Here is a 21524-nt window from a genome sequence, read left to right as displayed (position 1 = left end):
AGTGCCCGCTCAACTGACCCCCATCCCACATCCCACCCGGAACCCACCCTCCTTACCCAACTATGCCACGAAGAAAACAATCTTATTCTGGGGGGGACTCAGAGCATATCCTTGGGGGGGGGGGAAAGAAGGGGCGGGCCAGGGCAGAGGTCAAAACCCCCCCAGCTCCCGGTAGGGGAAGGAGAAAGGCCGGTGCACGCAGCACCAAAGGGGGGGACTAAATGGACAGGCAAGACCCTCCCTCAACTTGTGGGGGGGGGGGTGTGCGGGGGGCCCGCCCCACGGCACACACCCCCATCGGATAACAGACACATTCACACTAAACATCACACATCCCCTGACCAGGAGTCAGCCCCACACTCTCAGCCATAACGACCCACCTCTGTCCACCGGTACCACTGCTCATGCGGGGGAATTCCGGGGGGCAGCCACCACAGCCTCCCCCCCTCCCTCCTCCTCCTCCATCTCGCCCTTGAATAATTCGGTCAGATGCGCCCATTCCAGGGAGATCGGTCGTTTGCGCAGCCCTCGACTCTCCTCTCGGTACAGCGCCTCGCGCTCCGCCACCGCCCATCTCAAGACCTCGTCTCTCCAAGCCTCCACACTCGGCGGCGTGCGGGACTTCCACCGCTGTGTTATCAGGCGCTTCGCCAGCATTAATACCAGGTTGGCGAAACGGCGCAACAGCTTTGCTTTCAAGGGGATCGGTAAAAGGCCCAATAAACAAGCCTCTGCAGTATCCCAGGCGGGGCGTTCAGTAATTGTGGTTAAGACATGCGTTATCCCACCCCAGTATCCCCTCAGCGCCGGGCAAAGCCACAGCATGTGTACGAGATCAGCGTCCGGTGCCAGACAGCGGGGGCAGGTTGCAGCCACCGTATTGTACATCCTACTCAGTACATGGGGAGTAAGATACGCCCTGTGGAGGACAAATAATTGAATAGTTTTCAATTTGCAGTTGCGGGAAGGTGAATTTGTAACTGAACAGTTATATCTTGTGCACTTTAGATGAGAAAGTAGCCCCAGAACCTGTGAAACATTAAGTCCTTTGTTACGATGTCAGGTAGATTTATGTCCACTTGACACCGTTTCGGTGAGGGAACCGCACGACTATAGGTAGGTGATTCTGCATACCGAATTAGGATGTGTCCACACATGGTGCAGTCTCAAACTTCCATTGTTCAATAGGAGTTATGAGGTGGTCCAAAACCGCCAGCAGCACAAGCCCCCATTGTAAAATGGAAGTACGTTTTTGCACTTCTTGTACCGTGAGGCAGGCACCTTATGGTGCCTGCCATACGGTGCAGGATGTGGGACCCCTCCTGGGCCGCAACCGGAGGGCCAGTGGAGAAGGGGGCCCTGCTACGGGCACCCAAAGTCGCTCTCTGACAGCCTTTCCATGTCAGAAAGGCCGACCTGGGAAGGCTTTCTTAAACCGACATCATAATCCGGATGGCGGAAACACCGTCCTTAAGGGATTATGAGCGGCTTCTGACTGGCCAATGGGCTCCTTGAGTCCATCGGAACCCAGTTGGTTTCCCCAGCCGGTTTACACTCCAACCGATGACATTATAATTTGGCGGTCGGAATGTAAACCTACCATGTTGGTCGGTAAGCCTCCGATGATCGGTCAGAGGTTTACCAACTGACATCGTAATTAGGCCCTAAACTGTTTGCCCACATACAAGAGCAACTAACTGGCAACCTAGCAAGCTGACGATAGCTTGAGTGTTTCCATTGGAGACCCATGGTCTTAAGTTTACCAGCGTAATGGATAAAAAGGGGACCAAAGTTAATCTGAATGTACTCATGACAATGCACCTTGGAATTTGGTGACATGATCAAAGGAGGTAACGCACAGAGTAACCTACCACTTTATGACTGTAAATTGTAGGCTCTTTCTTTTCTCAACGACCATATGAGAAGTCCACCATGCTGGGTTAGCTAACAGCCTAAAATTCTAAAGCCAGTAGGAAAGATGGTTTTCTCACCTTCCAGCATGGTGTCCAGGGAAGGAGACATCTAGTGAATATTCTTATGCGGTGCATATGATAGCGGAGTGAACACACTGTTCCAGTCTACAGTGCCCTGCATTTTGACTTAGGAGAAACTGCAGCAGCAGTGACAGTCGTTGAGAAGTTGGAGGGCCATTCAAGAGGAATTATAGTAATTGAGTGGTTACCAGAGTCTACTGACAGCAGAATAAATACTTCAGAGGGACAGACGAAGGTCACAAAACTGATGGAGATGTCTACTATTGGGTTTAAAGTAGATGATGCAATACTGAATCTAGAGAAAGGATTGAGGTGCTGAATAACCTGAGGATTCCAACTCAGGGTTGTGGGGGCTGAGAAGAAGAGATTCCAAAAGAAGGCTTCCTTGACAGGCTGAAGGAGGTGTTGGACAACTTACGGGGACTACAACAAGGAGTGGACCTCGGGGTTGGTCAGAAAGGTCATTAAACCTTCTTCCAGTGCACACAAAGTCCAGTGATAATTGATGTCTCAGTGTCGGTGGGACTGAGGTCTGAAGATTTGAGGGATCAGGTCCTTAGAGCAGTGATACAAGAGGAAACTGTCAAGATGTGACAGAGGTGGCCGCTGTTCTTGCTGGACCCACACCCCAACACTTTGGCAAGAAAGAAGGTTCTGTTAAATACCAAATGAGAAATGGAGATCAGAAGGCTCACAGAGTAAGTGGGCTACCCAGTAAAGCTAACAGTAGAACGTGTGCGCAAGAGATCTGAGTTCTTCCAGACTGACTCTACAAGCAATTTTTTGGCGAGTTTGGGTATTTCTTGGCTAACATGGTATGAGCTGTTGGTTATGAACGGCCTGGGATGATCATTAGGGGGTGGGGCACATGACAGCTCTTAAAGTAAACTCCACAGGTGACTGGCAACAGAGGCATGATACATCAGCTTCAGAAGCATGCAGCACTATTCTGTACTGGCTGTACTTCTCTAATTGTGTAGTCAGGGAGATCACAATACAAGACGTTTGAGTAATCAAGACCAGAGTATATGACTGCTTGTACAATGCAAGATTGAGCCAGCTTTGGACAGAAAGCAATGATTTTTGTTTTGTACCTTAAGGTGCATAAATCAGGAAGAAATAACTTTCTCAACCTACAATGATATACGACCTTCTGCATTTCATATTGAACTGCTGTTCATACCACCGCGGTTCCCTAAAAAGGATGGAACCCATGCTGAGCAGGATCAAGAAAAGAGATAGCTGTAATAAATTTCAAATGCATCATGTTAACCACTCTCTCAGTTGACTTGGCAACAAGGCAATAGAGCAGCAGTTGCTAAGAGTTGCCGGATCAAGAGAATGTTTTTGTTTTGAAAGCGGAACAATACATGGTGTTCTCTTTTCGGAAATAGTAGTAGAGCCAGTCTTTAGACAAGACTTGACGAGCTAACACAATGATTGACCAACAATGTTCTGGACGGGTTGCTATAAAATCAAATGGTAATAAATAAACTTTATTACCATTTTATTTTGCAGCCTTGGAGCTTGTGGGGCGACACTCTTCTGCTCAAATGGAGGATCTGCCCCTGTGACTCTACCTTCTGTTTCACCTTGAGGGCGAGTTCAAGTACTGTGCATGAAGATGCAATTTACGGGTTTTGTTTGCACGCTTAATTTTATGGACTTTTAGCTAAGAGTGTAACTTAAATCACCTTGTTAACTTTGTAAGCTCTTTTTGAGCTATTCTGTGTCTATACTTAGTATTGTGTTAACGTCTCTGCATTTATATCCATCCTTTTTCTGAGAGTTTGCAAAGTTTTTCTCTATTGAAGGGTTAGATGTCTTAGATTTGTATACATACTGAAACCCTATTGGCAAATAAGTAAATTCTGTTAGTCACTTAATTCAGATGGATGAATTGTGCTCTACTCTTCCTCTCACATAGTTTCTAATTACAAGTGTATTGTTATTAGAAATAAGCTTGGATGATAATCGGTCCTTGATGCAACGTTTTAGTGCAGGACAAAAATTCTCATGATTTTTTAATCTAGGATACTAAAATGGTATTAACATTGCCTGCACCATTAACTGTGTCCTTATAATACCCTACTTTATCATATGTGTGTAAACTTCATTTGTTCTTTGTGATTTACATAGGGTAGTATTTATGTAAAAACAAGTCTTTTTGATCAGACATTTTCTGACATGTTTTTCTTGAGCTCTTCAAGACTTGATTTACCAAAACCCTGATTGATCAGTTAGTGGCTTTCCTGTCTTTCTTTGGGGATACCCCAAAGCACTTCACCATTAACTTTTTATTTGAGGATTTCTCCCCCCCATCCGCCCCCCCACACACACACACACACCCCTAGCTTCTTTTTTTGGCACGTCTTTCCATACATTATCTCTCTTCTCTGAAAATTGTCGCCTTAGTTTTTAATAATTCCACTGTTTTCTCTGCTCCTTACACTTCTTTGTCCTTCATAAGAAATTATTTGAAGTTTTAGGTTATATGTCCTCCGTGTGCCGTCTGTTTGCACGTATGGTTATGGCCAATTCTTTCAGAAAAAGATTACCTCTTCAAAAATATGCTGCCATACTTTGTCAGATTTCTCATAAATCTAATCTTTATCAAGGGATTTGGCTTCATTTTTGCTCCTATTGTGAGATGAGTTAAAACTCTCCGGGTTAATGTTTTGATTCAAAACTTAGGGGGAAAAATATATGCTTCCATTTTTCTTCCTCCTTGTTCGTGTAATTTTCTTATTTGTTTACAGTCTGTGTTTAGAATGAAGTGAGTGTAGTATGACTTTTTTTGTTTAGGGTATTTCCACAGCTTGGTCAGAACAGTGATGAACTCTCAGTCATGTAATGTATATCAGTAGTTTTTGCCCAAATGCATGTATTGTTTTGAGAAGAACCAAAATATCTTAAAATCCATTTAGAATTTTGGTGCGTACCCATCTGCACCATATTTTTTATCCATGCTGTTTTATTTTCCAAGTCGTATAGACTTTTTTATGTAGACGGCATCTCTGATTTTCTTCTAGAGTCGTTAACTTTGCATCATTGCATTCCTTTTGGTACAAAACCCATCATACTGAAACCATGTGCTTAAAGTTTCTTGTTTGCGATTCAGAATCTGGGTGCAGTGTCCCCACTATTGCGTTGGCTGATTGCTATTGTCTGATATGGCCCACCACCAGTTTGCCTACTAGGGTCATGTGGTGATCAGAATGGTCAAAATTGTTCTGTGTTGACACTATTGGTATAATCTTTTGAGCGTGAGAGTTCTTTATGGTACTCCTATAGTACCTCACCCAATATTCTTACCATGTAAAGAGTTTGTATCTGGGAATATCTCATAACCATTTTCAGCATGTCTTAAAATCATGCCGGATCTCCTCTTGATTGGGCTGTCAGTCAGGGAGTTATTGAATTTCTTAAGGGTTTATATCGGAGTTTTAGAACTTTCAAGTTGTACGCTACAATAGAGCAATGGTGTGCAACAATGGTTCATGGGAGTTGAAGACTTCAGGATATCAACATGAAGTTAATTACTTATAATCAATGTATATGGGAATCCCACAGCCTGCCAAGTTCCTAAAATGCTGGCTGTTATAGACTAACAACCTAGTACTATGCCTACTTCTTTACACTTTGTGATTTCTCTGTGTTTTTTGTTTGCAAAGCTTCTTCGGTCAAATCATCTGCTTTATAACATCTGGAGACTAAGCATTACAGCAGTAATGCTAACAACAGTTAACAACTAGGTATCAGAGTGCCTAGAAACGTCTGTGAACGAATAAATAATGTTAACATAACCTAATCCTCCTGTGGTGGCTAATGGTTCGTACAGTAACGTCTGCATACTTTGGGGACAATACTGTTGAAATCTCTCTACCTTCATGAGAGTTTTTAAATGAGGTAATCAGTGAGAAGAATAAGGAAACATTACAATTGTACTGTATCTGATACCTTTCCAGAGCAATTTTATCATCACTTCTCTTTTTCAAGGCATTGTCCATGACTGGATAAAGGTTCAATATGACCCTCTCCTGAAGAAAGTCGGAACAGATGGATATAATCTCAATAATTAATATTGAGTATCACATTTACCCATGAAAGGTTTGTCGAAAGCCAACTAAAGTAGTCAGTTGTTGAAAATAACCTCATGACTGCCAGTCAGGCTTCATCATCAGCTGTAGCATAGTGACCACTGTACTTCAAATTGTTGATGACACACTCTTTATTCTGTACAAAGGTGACTCTTGCTTTATCACCCTCGTCAGTCTGTCTGTGGCATTTGACACTATCAAATTACTTGATTCTCCTGAAGATTTCAAAGAATGATGAACTTGAAAGGAACAGATCTGAAATGGTTCTTCTCATAGCTAAGCAACCGCTCCCAATCCATAAAAATCTTAAATACCATACTGTTCTCCATCTGTCTTAAGCAAGGGGTCCCAAAAAGCTTGATTCTCTCACCTAACCTCTTAAATCTGCATTTGGAATAGCTGAGCGCCTTGCTAAAAAGTACAAATATCTCATCACTTTTGTGCTGACTATAGACAGCTTTATCTAAAAAGTATCATCTTCATGTGACATTGAATTGCTTGCTGTAATCCTACAAAACAAAACAAAAATCTGATCCTGGGGGACTCCCCACCTCCAATTGAACCCTTCAAAAATGAAATTCATATTGACCTCTTCATCTAATTGCTCAACCCCAATTCAATCTTGGCTGAAGACTCTTAATGTCATTGACTGTTAACCTTCCTTTATCGACTGTGCAAAATCCTTGGGATTCCTGCAAGACTAGAACCCCAACCCCCAAATTAATAGCAATTCCATGGTAAAAGGATCAGTTCTACAAATCAGATGTTCCTGTTGTATTCAACAGTTTTTCCTGCCGAAGAGTTCAAACAAGTTCACCAAACTCTGGTTCAAGCCACATTTGATTATGGAAACTTCTTTAAGCTTCACCTTGTGCCCTTAAAAGCATCTCTCCACAGATGTGCAGGATTTGTGTTTTGCAGCGATAATCTGACCACATCTCATGTGTTCTGATATCCTTGAAATGGCTCCAATCGAAGCCAGAAGTTCATTGAAACTTACTTGCATTATTAAAAAATTGCTAAGCTCCAAATGTCCCTTGATCTGACGTATTATAGGTCCAGAGCAACTAGGACAAGTACTACCCTTTTTAGCCCTTGACTCTAAGTGGCAGCGCAGGTTGAGCAGATGAAGGCTCTTCAAGTAAGAGGTACGATCCAAGATGATGACCCTGCCTTCACTTTGGTCCCAACCCAGTATACAGAAGTTACTAATTTTGCTTGCACAAGGGTGACCACCCTAATTTTACAGTAGTCCCCTCATACCACACATTTTTGTATCTGGGAATATCTCATAACCATTTTCAGCATGTCTTAAAATCATGCCGGATCTCCTCTTGATTGGGCTGTCAGTCAGGGAGTTATTGAATTTCTTAAGGGTTTATATCGGAGTTTAAGAACTTTAAAGTTTTACCCTACAATAGAGCAATGGTGTGCAACAATGGTTCATGGGAGTTGAAGACTTCAGGATATCAACATGAAGTTAATTACTTATAATCAATGTATATGGGAATCCCACAGCCTGCCAAGTTCCTAAAATGCTGGCTGTTATAGACTAACAACCTAGTACTATGCCTACTTCTTTACACTTTGTGATTTCTCTGTGTTTTTTGTTTGCAAAGCTTCTTCGGTCAAATCATCTGCTTTATAACATCTGGAGACTAAGCATTACAGCAGTAATGCTAACAACAGTTAACAACTAGGTATCAGAGTGCCTAGAAACTTCTGTGAACGAATAAATAATGTTAACATAACCTAATCCTCCTGTGGTGGCTAATGGTTCGTACAGTAACGTCTGCATACTTTGGGGACAATACTGTTGAAATCTCTCTACCTGCATGAGAGTTTTTAAATGAGGTAATCAGTGAGAAGAATAAGGAAACATTACAATTGTACTGTATCTGATACCTTTCCAGAGCAATTTTATCATCACTTCTCTTTTTCAAGGCATTGTCCATGACTGGATAAAGGTTCAATATGACCCTCTCCTGAAGAAAGTCGGAACAGATGGATATAATCTCAATAATTAATATTGAGTATCACATTTACCCATGAAAGGTTTGTCGAAAGCCAACTAAAGTAGTCAGTTGTTGAAAATAACCTCATGACTGCCAGTCAGGCTTCATCATCAGCTGTAGCATAGTGACCACTGTACTTCAAATTGTTGATGACACACTCTTTATTCTGTACAAAGGTGACTGTTGCTTTATCACCCTCGTCAGTCTGTCTGTGGCATTTGACACTATCAAATTACTTGATTCTCCTGAAGATTTCAAAGAATGATGAACCTGAAAGGAACAGATCTGAAATGGTTCTTCTTATAGCTAAGCAACCGCTCCCAATCCATAAAAATCTTAAATACCATACTGTTCTCCATCTGTCTTAAGCAAGGGGTCCCACAAAGCTTGATTCTCCCACCTAACCTCTTAAATCTGCATTTGGAATAGCTGAGCGCCTTGCTAAAAATTACAAATATCTCATCACTTTTGTGCTGACTATAGACAGCTTTATCTAAAAAGTATCATCTTCATGTGACATTGAATTGCTTGCTGTAATCCTACAAAACAAACCAAAAATCTGATCCTGGGGGACTCCCCACCTCCAATTGAACCCTTCAAAAATGAAATTCATATTGACCTCTTCATCTAATTGCTCAACCCCAATTCAATCTTGGCTGAAGACTCTTAATGTCATTGACTGTTAACCTTCCTTTATCGACTGTGCAAAATCCTTGGGATTCCTGCAAGACTAGAACCCCAACCCCCAAATTAATAGCAATTCCATGGTAAAAGGATCAGTTCTACAAATCAGATGTTCCTGTTGTATTCAACAGTTTTTTCCTGCCGAAGAGTTCAAACAAGTTCACCCAACTCTGGTTCAAGCCACATTTGATTATGGAAACTTCTTTAAGCTTCACTTTGTGCCCTTGAAAGCATCTCTCCACAGATGTGCAGGATTTGTGTTTTGCAGCGATAATCTGACCACATCTCATGTGTCCTGATATCCTTGAAATGGCTCCAATCGAAGCCAGAAGTTCATTGAAACTTACTTGCGTTATTAAAAAATTGCTAAGCTCCAAATGTCCCTTGATCTGACGTATTATAGGTCCAGAGCAACTGGGACAAGTACTACCCTTTTTAGCCCTTGACTCTAAGTGGCAGCGTAGGTTGAGCAGATGAAGGCTCTTCAAGTAAGGGGTACGATCCAAGATGATGACCCTGCCTTCACTTTGGTCCCAACCCAGTATACAGAAGTTACTAATTTTGCTTGCACAAGGGTGACCACCCTAATTTTACAGTAGTCCCCTCATACCACACAGGAGTCACCAACTTCTCAAGAACTTGCAGGCAGCCTGCACACTTGCGGCAGTCCCGACCGGATTGGGCACCTCTTACACTTTACTCACTGCGTTCCTCTTACCAGGATCCACATTGGGCTTTACTCTCCAGGTACATTCCTCCTCCTCACAAGGTCCGCTGGTCTTGGCAGGCAGCCAGAAGGCTAGTTCTCCAGGCTCATGTCAATTGGTCTTGACTTTCTGGGTGATGGCCACTTACCCAGCCTGGAGACTAGAAGACCTTGGTCCAAAAAGCTGGTTCCAGTAGCTAGAACTTTTAGTGATCTTCTCTCCTGTTGAACAGTTATGTTGTACAACTTGGACTCAATCCAAACTCAGACACTGATTTGATTTAGTGTAGGTTACCGTTGATATTCCTGTTATGGGTGTTGACTTCTTTGAAGTGCTCTCTGCCCTGTCCTTTGTCAAAAAGAACAGTCTGTCACATAAGGAGTGGTTCCAGTTCTGATTTACCCACAACACAGGCCAATGAAGTAACTGGGGATCACACCTGGCTGTCAGCCTCCATCAGCTCTGCATGGTCATTTATGCGAGTCTCGAAGCAAGGAGGCTAAGCCAGCGTGTCGCCCCACAGATGAATGATAAATCGATCAATGGTAAAAAATAGCAAACTGTGACTGCCACAAAGATCCGTATTTTTAACATTACCCATAGAGACAGTGTGCCACTACACAAGCAAATGACAAATCTGAGAAAAAAAACTTATGTTGACTGGTCAAAAACTGAAGAGCCACCAAAAGGAATTTGTCATAAATGACACAATGCACAATATTGAGATACTAATTTTGGAAGCAAACTGACTAGATAAAACAAAGGTAAGCTTAGTGTCTTGAGAAAGAGGATTCTCCTCAAAACACGTCTTGGCGGTTTCTTTTGGATATTCTGTATATAAATGAATGAAATGGATCTAAAATAAAAGACCATGCAATTTGATGATCATGATAAGAGACTGGATTTCTGAATTTCAATTAAATGGTTGTATGTAAGATCGCCCACAGGATATCACACTCCACTGAAATATGACTTAAAAATGTCAAAGGCCTAAGCCTTCCCCTCTATCATGAGTCCTTGCCCTTCAGTGCCAAAGATATCAGACCCACCATCTCGCTTTACAATGAGACCAGGCCCCACTGACCACTAACTCTTCCTGGAATCAGAGATCTTTGATGTGCACAGAGGATGCTCTGCTCCCCTTCCTCCGTTGTGTTTTCCCACCCAGCCCTCACGATGTCAGCAATCCTCATCTCCTGTCAGTGGGTTGCAGTCCCAGCATGCACATGCAAATATCATGAGCAGCCTGGTGGAACACAGTCACCATGTAGGCTAAGATTGATTTAAGTACACAGCAGTGGAAACGTGCATGACTGGGCTGGTGACACAGGTAAAGAAGCCTGTTCACACTACTGATTCTTGCTAAACACAAAACGGACATGCTGCAACCACTGCACTCATGTACCTTAACTCCTGGCAAGGACAGTATCCCTCTAACACTATGAGAGTAGTGATTAGTTTGCCCCTCCCGGTTCTTCCAAGACAGCATTGATATGAGACAGGCCAAAGTCATGGCTCACACGTATGATTAGTGTTCGCCCATGCCCAAAAATCAGCACCTGTGATCTAGATAACTATGCAGCTGGGACACACAGGGCAGATGTGCACATCTGTCACAATGCAGGGCACGTTTCAACAGAAACTCATCACCACAGACAGACTGTGTCAACTGTGCTGTACAAATTCCCTTCAATTTGAGCGCTCTTTCTCTAAAAAAAATTAAAAAGGGGAGGACCCCCAGGCAGCCCTTTTCTGGATCTGCTCCCGAACCATGAATGCCTATTCCCCCTGCATCTGGAGAAAAACATTGTTCAGCATCTTCAAAAGTGAGAAGAAATAACAACTCTTTCAGTGTTATCACTCATCTTATCTGACCACCCTGGCCGGTACTAACTGATTATATGGCTTTACTCCATGGTAGTCAACGTCTGGCTTTTTTTGGATCCTACCTGAATTACTGTCATCCACCCTTTCCGGACGAAGACTTAGCAATCCCTTTTTGTTTATAAGATCATGTTCAATGTAAATAGGAATCTTGTAATCTATTGTGGTTCATATTGCTAAGCTGAAACCCCCATCATATTCCATAAAGGAGTTGGAAACTATCTAATGCTGTCAATTGTTCCACCTCTTCACACTTCATTGAATTCCTCAAATGTTTTGTTTTGGCTTTACAATCCCCAAATCAGTCCTTTTCCTGTTACAAATGCAATATTTTGTATTTTGCTATCCTGACTCTTATCAAGCTCTTAGACTGCCCCTTGGTTTCAAGCTGGGCAGAATCTCAATTAAATAAACACATTAAATAAATTATGGAACATGATGGTTCCTGCTTTTGACAGACCATGTGCAATAATGTTGATATGATAAGATTTCAAAATAAGAATTCTAATTAATCTCCTGTTTCAACAGGTTCCTTCAGTTCTCACTTTTAACGTGCTACATGTCCATTATTTTCCAATCAAAATGTTGAGTTGTTTGGTCAGCTATGTGTTTGACTTGATATATTTTTATCAAACATTTTTGATCTAGTGTAATGGAAGGCTCTTCTGAGACTGCGGTTATTTTTATAAATTGAGGATTTTCTTTTAGTGTACATGTGTGTTTCTAAATGTTTTAGTCAGATGTCCGTTTCTGTTGGTTGTTCCAAAGCACGCATTAATCTTACTAGGTGGATTCAGGCAACATTGCATTCCATAATTTTTTGCCCATTCTGCCTCTTTAGACAGGAATCCACCATCTAGAAAAAAACATTTTCCTTGCCCCAGAAGGACAGAATAAACTGAAGGTCATGGCATCTCTACACTGGAACACAGTGAATGTCAGACATGTTTCAGCCTTTGCTGCTGGAATAAGTTGGACCCACAATCCTGGAATGGTACTTCTCCACTGGCTTCCTTTGGGTCAATATCCATTTTGCAATGTTACACTGAATATGTATGCTGTGTTTCTTGGGAAATGACTGACATGGAATACAGCTATGCCATGAAGTGCTATTATGTCCTTAGTAGGGATCCTACTTCTGAACTGTTCATGCACCAATGGACCTACTCTTCAGCCCTCTCTAGGTATTCACGCATGGCTTTGGCTGTGCTTGTTGATATTTTCTGGTTTGTGGTAATCTCCTAGTCTGTGCAGAAGGGTAGGGTTGTAGAAGGGATAATGTAAAGGTTGTAAAAGGTTGTGTGCTGCTTTGGCCTCATCAACTTGCTTACTGGTTTAGTCGTTACATCGGCTCTAGCTGCCTCCACTCATTTCTCTAGGCTGCAGTACAATGAGTCATGAACCATTGTTCGAGACACTTTGACCCGTCGACTACAGAACCTCATTGTCGCTGGGTCCTGATGAGTCCGGGGTCCCCCCCCTTTTCCCTCCTCGGCTACACTAGACACAGCGGCAGGTCTCAAGTGACTCTCCTACCCTTTTTTTGCTTATGTTGCCCTCCTTTTGTTGTATCCTATGTCCGCATTTGATGCAATTTGTACCATGTCTGACTTATTTACGTGCCGATCAGTAGTGCCCCCTTTTTTGGCCCCGACGCGCCTCTTGACAGGCGCAGTCATTGGAATTTCTGTAGTCATTGTTATACAGTTCATCTGCTACACCCTCTCCTATTGAGAGCTCGTTTCTGTACTACTGGCAAACACTAATTCATGATGTACGGGCTTTGCTCGGATTGTCTACTTAAAAAAATTTGCAAAATGCTAATAAAAAAGATTTAAAAAAAAAAAAAAAAGAGTCATGAACCAATGTCTCCTGCACTGTTGCTAGGGAGCCTTTTTGATGGGTTATACCCCCATGTTGTTTCTCAGTTTTCTTGATCAGAACCATATCATCTATGCATGCTTCGGTCTAAATGGGAAGAATTTGGGCTTCACTATGAACGTGTACCTGGACCTGAATGGTCAGATTAAAAGAGTGCTGTCTCTGTATATTTGCAAACATATTTATATTTTATCCCCCCACAGTCTGATGTCATAGTTCTGGCCCCCATGTTTTGTGACACCTTGATTTTATTTTTCAAAAGCTTTATTGGATTTCTCTTTAATTTACAACAAGTGTACAGCAATCATGGCGTATTAAATTTAGCAAATGTTAACATTGCTTGCAATAGTACATCATCTTGACAATTGAAAATTACCAGATCAGGAAAGAAAACGCTAATCTTGCTGTTGTATGAAACAGTTAGATGTAACTATAAGAGGATAGGTGTTTAGGACCTGGTTCATTCTGGACTATGTGGGATAGAATGATTGGGTATTCAGGACCTTGTAGTATTAGCAACATGCAGCTTACCCTGTAGCAATGGTCATAGAGAGCAGAGAATGTCTCTTGTCGTGAGGCCCATAATGGTGGAGGGGCGGTGCCATAAGAAAAATCTAGAGAGGATAAAGGGGATCGTCATGCCAGCATTCAAACATGTAATGTTGTCTTCATATCCTGCAGGATGACATCCCTGTCTTTGTCTAGGGGTGTTTGCAGAGACCTCTTGCTTCCTCTATGTGGTTCTTTTATGACACATGGTCATGGCAATTACCATTATCCAGGATTGGTTCATGATGCTGAGAATGCAGTACCACAGAGGATCTGCCCCTTAAATTGGTGTGCAAATTATGCACAGTTTACAGCAACTCTTGTGGCATTGCACTGGTTGCTAATGAAACAATGCACCTATTTCAAATTCCTGTGGATCATTTTCTGTCGTTACTACAAGACAGAACCCACCTTTCTAAGAAATGTATCACAGTCCCATGCCAATGAAGCCACTGAAATCAGGGACTATGTGCCTCCTCAAGATTCCTTGGGTTAGAAACGGTTGATGTGGAGAGTGGCATTCCGTGTGCTTGGGTTCAAACTTAGTAATACCCTGCCTCATAGGTTGCGTCGTGTGGAAAATGATTTAAGGGTCTGTAGAGCCTTGAACACCAATCTTTTCTGCAACACTATTTACACTTCAGCTTCTATGTCCACTCCTCATCTGACCTGATTTGTTTCTTCCCAACTCTCCTCAAGATGTCAGATCTTCAAAGCCAGGTGTAGTGAAGGTGTTTTAAACACAGCATCCACCCTCGATCTGTTATTGAGCAAATGGTGTTTCAAGTGGATTGTTCACTGTACTCTTTTCAGTAGTGATATTGGCAAGAAATCAATGCAAATTTACTGTTGAGAAAATGCAATATCCATAGCCTTTGCCAAAGATGCAATTGTAGGTTGTCTGCTAAAACCTCCAACGCTGTTTGTTTGGAGCACGTTCCCCTGGTTAAAGAACGTGTAGCATTTTCCTTGACACCCAACCAGAAGAGGAATGGCCATGACTTTGAATAGGATGTCCTGGGCATTAGAAACCACTACTGCGATCCCCCAACTGGTCGGCATGGAATATACAAAATAAGGCACTTACTTCCTAAAGTAAGGTAGATCTTTCACGCTGATGTGTTTGTTCTGTCTGTGTTCAATGAGGCAGTCTGTAACCAAGAATTATAAATTTCCTAGGTATCGTAACGAAAAGTTTGAATTCTATTAAGAACACGGAGGTGCGGATTGTTCTGTTCTCTCTTCACTTTATTGACAGCAGCCATTAAAAAAAACAACAAAAGACTGCATTTGCCATAATCCTAAGTGGAAACAAAATCAACATTTCAACAAAATTCAATGTTGAATCAAGTGAGGCCAGGACCCCTTGACAGTACTTTGTTGCTCTCTTCGCCTTCCTCTTTCTTCGTTGTTCCAGCAGCCGAATTAAGTGCCTCAGGGCTCTGGTCTATTTCTCCTTTGTTGCCTGTTAAGCTGTGCTATTTCTGCTATTTTTCCTAATTTTAATTGTTTATACGTTTTGTTGCTGCTGCTCAGCCGCGGGAATGCTAGTTGCTCCTCAGCAGCAGCTGTAATTACCTAGAGCCAGGGTCCCGCTCATGGCGCCCCGCACCAGGCAATGCACAAGATGTATCTTCAGATGATGCCCCCAGGCTATTTCAGATATGTTGAACTTGAAGTGTTTGGTGCACCCCCCTCCTCAGAATAGGGCCCCCGCAGATAAGGTCACGGCCTTTGTCGCTGGACAGCTTCATAAGCTGTTAGATATGGAAATTGGTGACTGACAATGAGCGGAATTGACAGCCCATGAGCTGTCAATAAAGTGAAGAGAGAACAGTGTAGTCCTCGCCTCCGGTCCTGACATAGAATGATATCAGTACCTGGTTGGACAAAAGAAAATATCTGGTTTAATGTACATATTAGGATCAAGCCCAAATAGGAAAAATGAGGAAGGATTACTACTTGGAGTGAGGCTGCCGAGTAGTGTTTGTTTCTATATATTTATCACTTGTTCAAAGTAGGTTTCTTTGTGCTGGTGGCAACAGAAGGGAAACTATAGGTGAAATGTATTACTTGGTCATCAATAGTTTATGGAGTTTTAAGTGGCTGCCTAATTTTATTAAAGTTGCAAGATGGCTTCCATTTGTATCGAGAGCACTTTTAAAAAAAATTATGTTTTTTAAAAACTATATAGAAAAGTAATTGACGGGCAAGTTTGTAAGGCAGCATGCTTGGCGTTTGACTGCACTCCCTGGCATCTGGTGTGTCAGAACAATTCTTCAAACTTTTATCATCCAGGCAGACAAAGCCACTCAAGCCACCGCAGGTATTGGATTGTTGTTTAGTTATTGTTAAAAACATCTGCTACATGAGTTCTGTTTATTGGTCTCGGCTATTGTCTTTTATGTTTTTTATCCTTGCCATGGGACCCTTAAGCCACCAGGAATGGACTTAGTACATAAATCGATATGTTTAGCTACCTTGAAACGTCCATCATTATCGTTGTACGGGGGAGCGCAATTCCTTACTCCATTAGTAAGATGTTCTGGCTCAGAGTCGGTGTACTGTTTCCACCCATGCAATGTTTGACCCTACCAGGGAAATGAAGATCAAGAAACTGAAGGGAGTGGATTAACAATGTCTGGCTTTGAACTGTGGGATAAAGTCATTTAAATTCCAAACCTAACCCCCTGCCATGTCTTCTTTTTCACAGGTATATAATTCCATCCCTGCGGAGAGCTGATGCTGGATTTTATCAGTGTGTGGTGCGGAACCGAATGGGAGCTCTGATGCAGAGGAAAACAGAGGTCCAAGTTGCATGTAAGTGGGAACCAAAGGACGTCTTGAATTTCTTGTCAACACTAATTAAAGTTACCTTGTTCTTCAAAGAACAACTGCAGACATGAACAATCATAACAAAAAGGTTACTAGGAATTCTTAAGTAAATTGTAAGAGAAAAATGTTACAGTGCAGGCATTTACAATTTCGGATTGTCCGTTTTTTTTTTCGTTTTTTTTTTAGAGTTTTATATAGCGCGAACTTGATCCAAATCGGGTATCAGAGCGCTTTACATAGCACCAGTTGCGTTATATTAGGACACAGTGGTTGTCTATTGCTCAAATTATCCTATTGATGCAAAGTAGGCATTTAATTTAATATTTTACATATCTGAAATAATAAATAAATGTTATCTCTCACTGTGTTACACGTCGGTCGTCTGTTTATGTAACCATACTACAAAAAAGGAACAAAATGGGGAGTAGAGCGGTACCACTCAGCATGAGTAGTGGAGGTGGATACATCCTCCCGAGCTTTAGTCAATAAACACAGTGATCCACCCACAAGTATGTATGTATGTCAGAACCTCCCAGAATAGGTATGTATCCCCACAATGGTGGAAAATACACACTAGTTGTTAAAATACCCCTCACACACCAAAAGGGCACTTGGTGTCATGCTTCATCATAGGGGTCTTCCCGCCCCTCTACGGGACGGGCGTGCTACGACCTACATTTGCGTGGGAGCACTGTTGATGTGAGACAACTATGTGTTGTGTAGGGGTGTGAGAGGAAGGGTCAGGGGTGAGTGGGAAAGTGAGATAAAAAATACCTGGCTCGTTGGTCTAGAAAATTTTAATATACCTTTGAGCTGGCATTAGTAAAAGGTGGTGGAGGAGGTGTGTATGCCTCAATGAACTATGCCTCCTATGTCTGCCAACATGTTTCAAAGCTCCCCAGGCTTCTTCCTCAGGACCTTAAGGATCCCTTCCTATACTCACAGTGATGTGTTATATCGTGATACACTTATTGTAAAAGAGAAAAATGTTGTTATGCAGGAGAAATGGCTGCATGAAATTATAATGCCTCAATAGGTCTTTATAGTCAATATACCTGTAAAAAAACGGGGGAGAGAAGGACATATATTTGTTGCTAGATGCTTAGTCCATCGTGAGCACCCCTACACAACACATAGTTGTCTCACAACAACAGTGCTCCCACGCAAACGTAGGTCGTAGCACGCCCCGTCCCGTAGAGGGGCGGGAAGACCCCTATTATGAAGCATGACACCAAGGGCCCTTTGGGTGTGTGAGGGGTATTTTAACAACTAGTGTGTATTTTCCATCATTGTCGGGATACATACCTATTCTGGGAGGTTCTGACATACATACATACTTGTGGGTGGATCACTGTGATATGTAACCATACTAGCCAGCATTTCATGATTACTGCATATATGACACATAGCCTCAAAAGGTTCCGTTGAATGAACATTAGGATTAGGAATGAAAACATAAGAAACACTGAAATTTCCCTATATGCTTTCAAAGTAGCCCCAATGCTTTGCTCATCCACTCCTGCATGACATCGTCAATTACATCATTTATGACCTTTTTTAACACATCACCTATAACATACTGCAAACTCAAACAATAGCATTATATGAAATAATTTTGTTCTCTCATTTATTACGTTTTTTCTACATTTAATTTGTGCAGCGACATCTAGATGTTGACAAAGACATTGCAGACTCACAACAGGATCTCAATATAACATTTTTTTTAAAGGATAACATGTTTAACAATGCCTGTTGCTAGCAAGTGTAAATGCAGAATACTTTGTTTTCTTACAGAAACACATTTATTTTCAGACAGTGGTGCAACAGCTTAAGACTTGAATGTTATATCTTTGTTGATACCTATGGCATGAATGTACAACTGATCAGCCAGTGATATCTTTGCATTATTACACCGTCCTCTATTTGCAGTGAAAATCATTACAGCGTTGCGTGCATTCTTATTCAAACTCAAAAAACTCCTCCTTGAGCGGTGATGCAGTTGACACTGCTTTGCAAGTTTCTACCATATGTAGATAACCCAAATAGTATGATGGATCAACCCGAGGTGCACCACAATGTGTAATAAGCGCTGCTACTCCTAGATCCTTAAGTATCTTTGGTGGTTAGTCAACAGAGAAAGTAACCTTTACACCACCGTGGAATAATATAGCCTTAGAGCCCGACGTAGCGGGCTATACCAGCCATTAAAGGGTCACTCCAGCGTTAAAGGCCCGAACAGAAGTCGAGGGCCTTCAACAAGGGAGCGGGCCTTTAATGGCTGGTAGAGCCCGATACGGAGCTCTAAGGCTATTAGAAAATTATGCCCCAGGGCAGAATGTTCTAATTTGTTAAAACAAATCCCCACCGACTCCGTGAGGCCTTTGTTCACAGCAATAGCTGTGAAACGAATAAACATTGGAATGTTGTTCTCCGGGCTTCTACCAGCCAATATATGTTTAAAATCTGTTTTCAAAATACCTGTTGAGTAATTTCTGCACATTTGGTTGACTTTGATGATGTCTCTAGTGCGCAACATCTTCCAGTTTCAGACTGGTGCCAGACTGCAATAAAGCTCAAGCTCGGCAGGGATGGCTCTCTCCAGATGCCATTATCCCCTCTTGTCTGCACTGTCAAATTCAGGTGCTTCTTGCCTAGTTAGTGCCTAGTTCAAATAGTTGCCCAGTTAGACGACCTTAATAACATCCACCTTCAGAAAGCATTTGGTTCTCTAGTTTCATCAAAAATGCAAATACATTGGACATAGTCATGGTTCGCTCCACTGATCAAAGAGCTTAAATTAAAAATGCACACAATAAAAAGTGATTGCTCTTTGTTAAGGCGTAATAAAAACTGTGCCTTTGCAAAGATATGGCCACATTCGCTGGTCCTGGTACATGCCTTGCTCTACTAATCCTGCTTACCTTATCTCCCATCCCACTTCAAAGTCATTCACCTCCATCCTCGTCAACAAAGGCAGAACACACCCAGTCACTGCTGAACCCTACTTGGATTTCATTACAAGAGACTTGCATTCCTTTGCTATTTCTAATAATCCTCAACTCTGCTGCGTTAATAATCACCTAGCTTCCTGGGCGGGGGGAATCTTGAACAGGTTTAAGTCAGACCCCTCCTAAAGAATTCCTGTCTAGACCCACCCTTTGCTAGTATCCATGTCTGTAGTCTGCCACCATATGCAATTGTTAACTTAAGTGCTAAGGCTTTTCCACACCACTACAAAGTACTTTTATATTGAGGTCAGTTTTCTCTTCGGTCTTTATGGCATTATTTCCACAAAAGAAGCCATCCAGAGTTGTGTCCTTTTTTCACACATGTACCCCAGGTTTGTGTATTCTTCAAGAGGGAACCAGGAAAATAAGCAAACTGTAGCAATGAAATACAATACAAAAAACAGTACTATGTTGTAAAATGTGAGTTTCTTGTCAAAAGAGGACATCATCAAAAGATTTCCCTTTTCACAGCCTTCAGGGACAGGCAGAGTTGAGAAAAAAACTTTTGCAGTTTTCTAACTGGTAGTCAGTATTTTCTATTATTATTATTGTTTCTGCCTTCTTGCAGTTTGTGGGACAAAAAAAAAGGTGAAATGCATGGGTGAATAAAGAAAGCTGCACATTTCTGCAATTACACAACCTTTTGAATTCAGGACTGGGTCCTAGTTTAACTATTTGTTGAAATCAAAAACTAATGAAAGTAGGTAGGTAAAAATAGAATTAGGTGACAATGTTTTCGTCTGTAATTTGTTGTCTTCATGGCCCATATACAAGGATAATCTTCAGGTCATATTAATATGCAGTGTATGTTGATTGTCCAACAACACGCAACACCCAGAGCCATTAACTGATTTGCAGCTGATGATTTTTCTCTCTGTTCTGACCATGTATAAATAGGGCAACATCTTATGAATGAAAAATGGTTATAAAGGAAAGTCATGCAGTTTTTTAAATGTGTCCAATAATCTGAGTTTAAGTAATTCATATGACTACATTTTGTGTTATCCATAATTTGTTATATGTTATTTCCTGCACAAAATTGAGAAAATAAACTTATAATAAATGTTCTGCTATTTTGTATTCCTACACTGCACTCAGTTAAAATGGTACCGCCCCTGTGTAGGTGGGCCTATTGCCTGCAGCAGGTAAGGCCCCATAATGCATGCTGGAGACGTCACCGTTTTGTTTTGTAATCTGTGGTGGTTGACAAAATTCCTTTCTCCCAGCATTCCCACAGATTTCCCAATAGAAATTGCAAATAGAAAAGACTTTGCCCATTGACTTCAAGTGACTGTGATTTCTGCTGCATAAACATGGGGAAAATATGAGTTTTGACCCAAACATGACACTTGTAGGCCATTCTCGGTAGAAAACATGCTGGGATCCATGCACATCACAGCATCCTGGATTCCGCCGGGTTGCTAGTTTTCAAACATGCCCAGGGGGTTGTTAGTTCCTGGGCTCCATTTGACCATAAGCAGTAATGCTGTGGCCATCCTTCAAGGAAAGAGAGAGGAAATTGGATATTTAAGTCATACTTTTTTATTTGCAGGGCATTCTGGATAAGAAAATATGGTGAAACACACCCAAGCCACAACACCTAGGATTTATTTGGGAGCAGTTTTGACATATTGGTTAGGAGAAAGGGGCTAAATCTCCTAATCTGCCTCCCCACGTTTGGCAGAAATACTGTCTGGTGCTCGAGGGAGGGTTTGATGCCTAGATGGTCCAGCACCCTAATCTATTCAGTTTCTCACTTTTTTCCCTGATAGTCTTGAGGACCTTACCTCCTATTTGCCCATCATAAGGTGGAAGTCGGACAGCCAACCAGATTATCGGGGGGAAAATTGAGAAACAGAATGTGGTG

General features: G+C 41.9%; 1 protein-coding gene across 2 annotated transcripts in view; it reads left to right on the top strand.

Moving 5' to 3' along the window:
* SDK1 (sidekick cell adhesion molecule 1) overlaps positions 1-21524 on the top strand; it is a 2285003-nt gene that overhangs the window by 461205 nt on the left and 1802274 nt on the right. For both annotated transcript variants that reach the window (XM_085629198.1, XM_085629197.1), the window contains exon 3: positions 16528-16634. In XM_085629198.1, coding sequence (XP_085485324.1) covers positions 16528-16634 — 107 coding nt within the window. The remainder of the gene's footprint in view (positions 1-16527; positions 16635-21524) is intronic.

The sequence above is a fragment of the Triturus cristatus genome, chromosome 10, assembly GCF_964204655.1.
Source record: "Triturus cristatus chromosome 10, aTriCri1.1, whole genome shotgun sequence".
NCBI classification, from domain to species: Eukaryota; Metazoa; Chordata; class Amphibia; order Caudata; family Salamandridae; genus Triturus; species Triturus cristatus.
The sequence above is the reverse complement of the archived record's forward strand: the minus strand, read 5'-3'. Positions and strand labels throughout refer to the sequence as shown.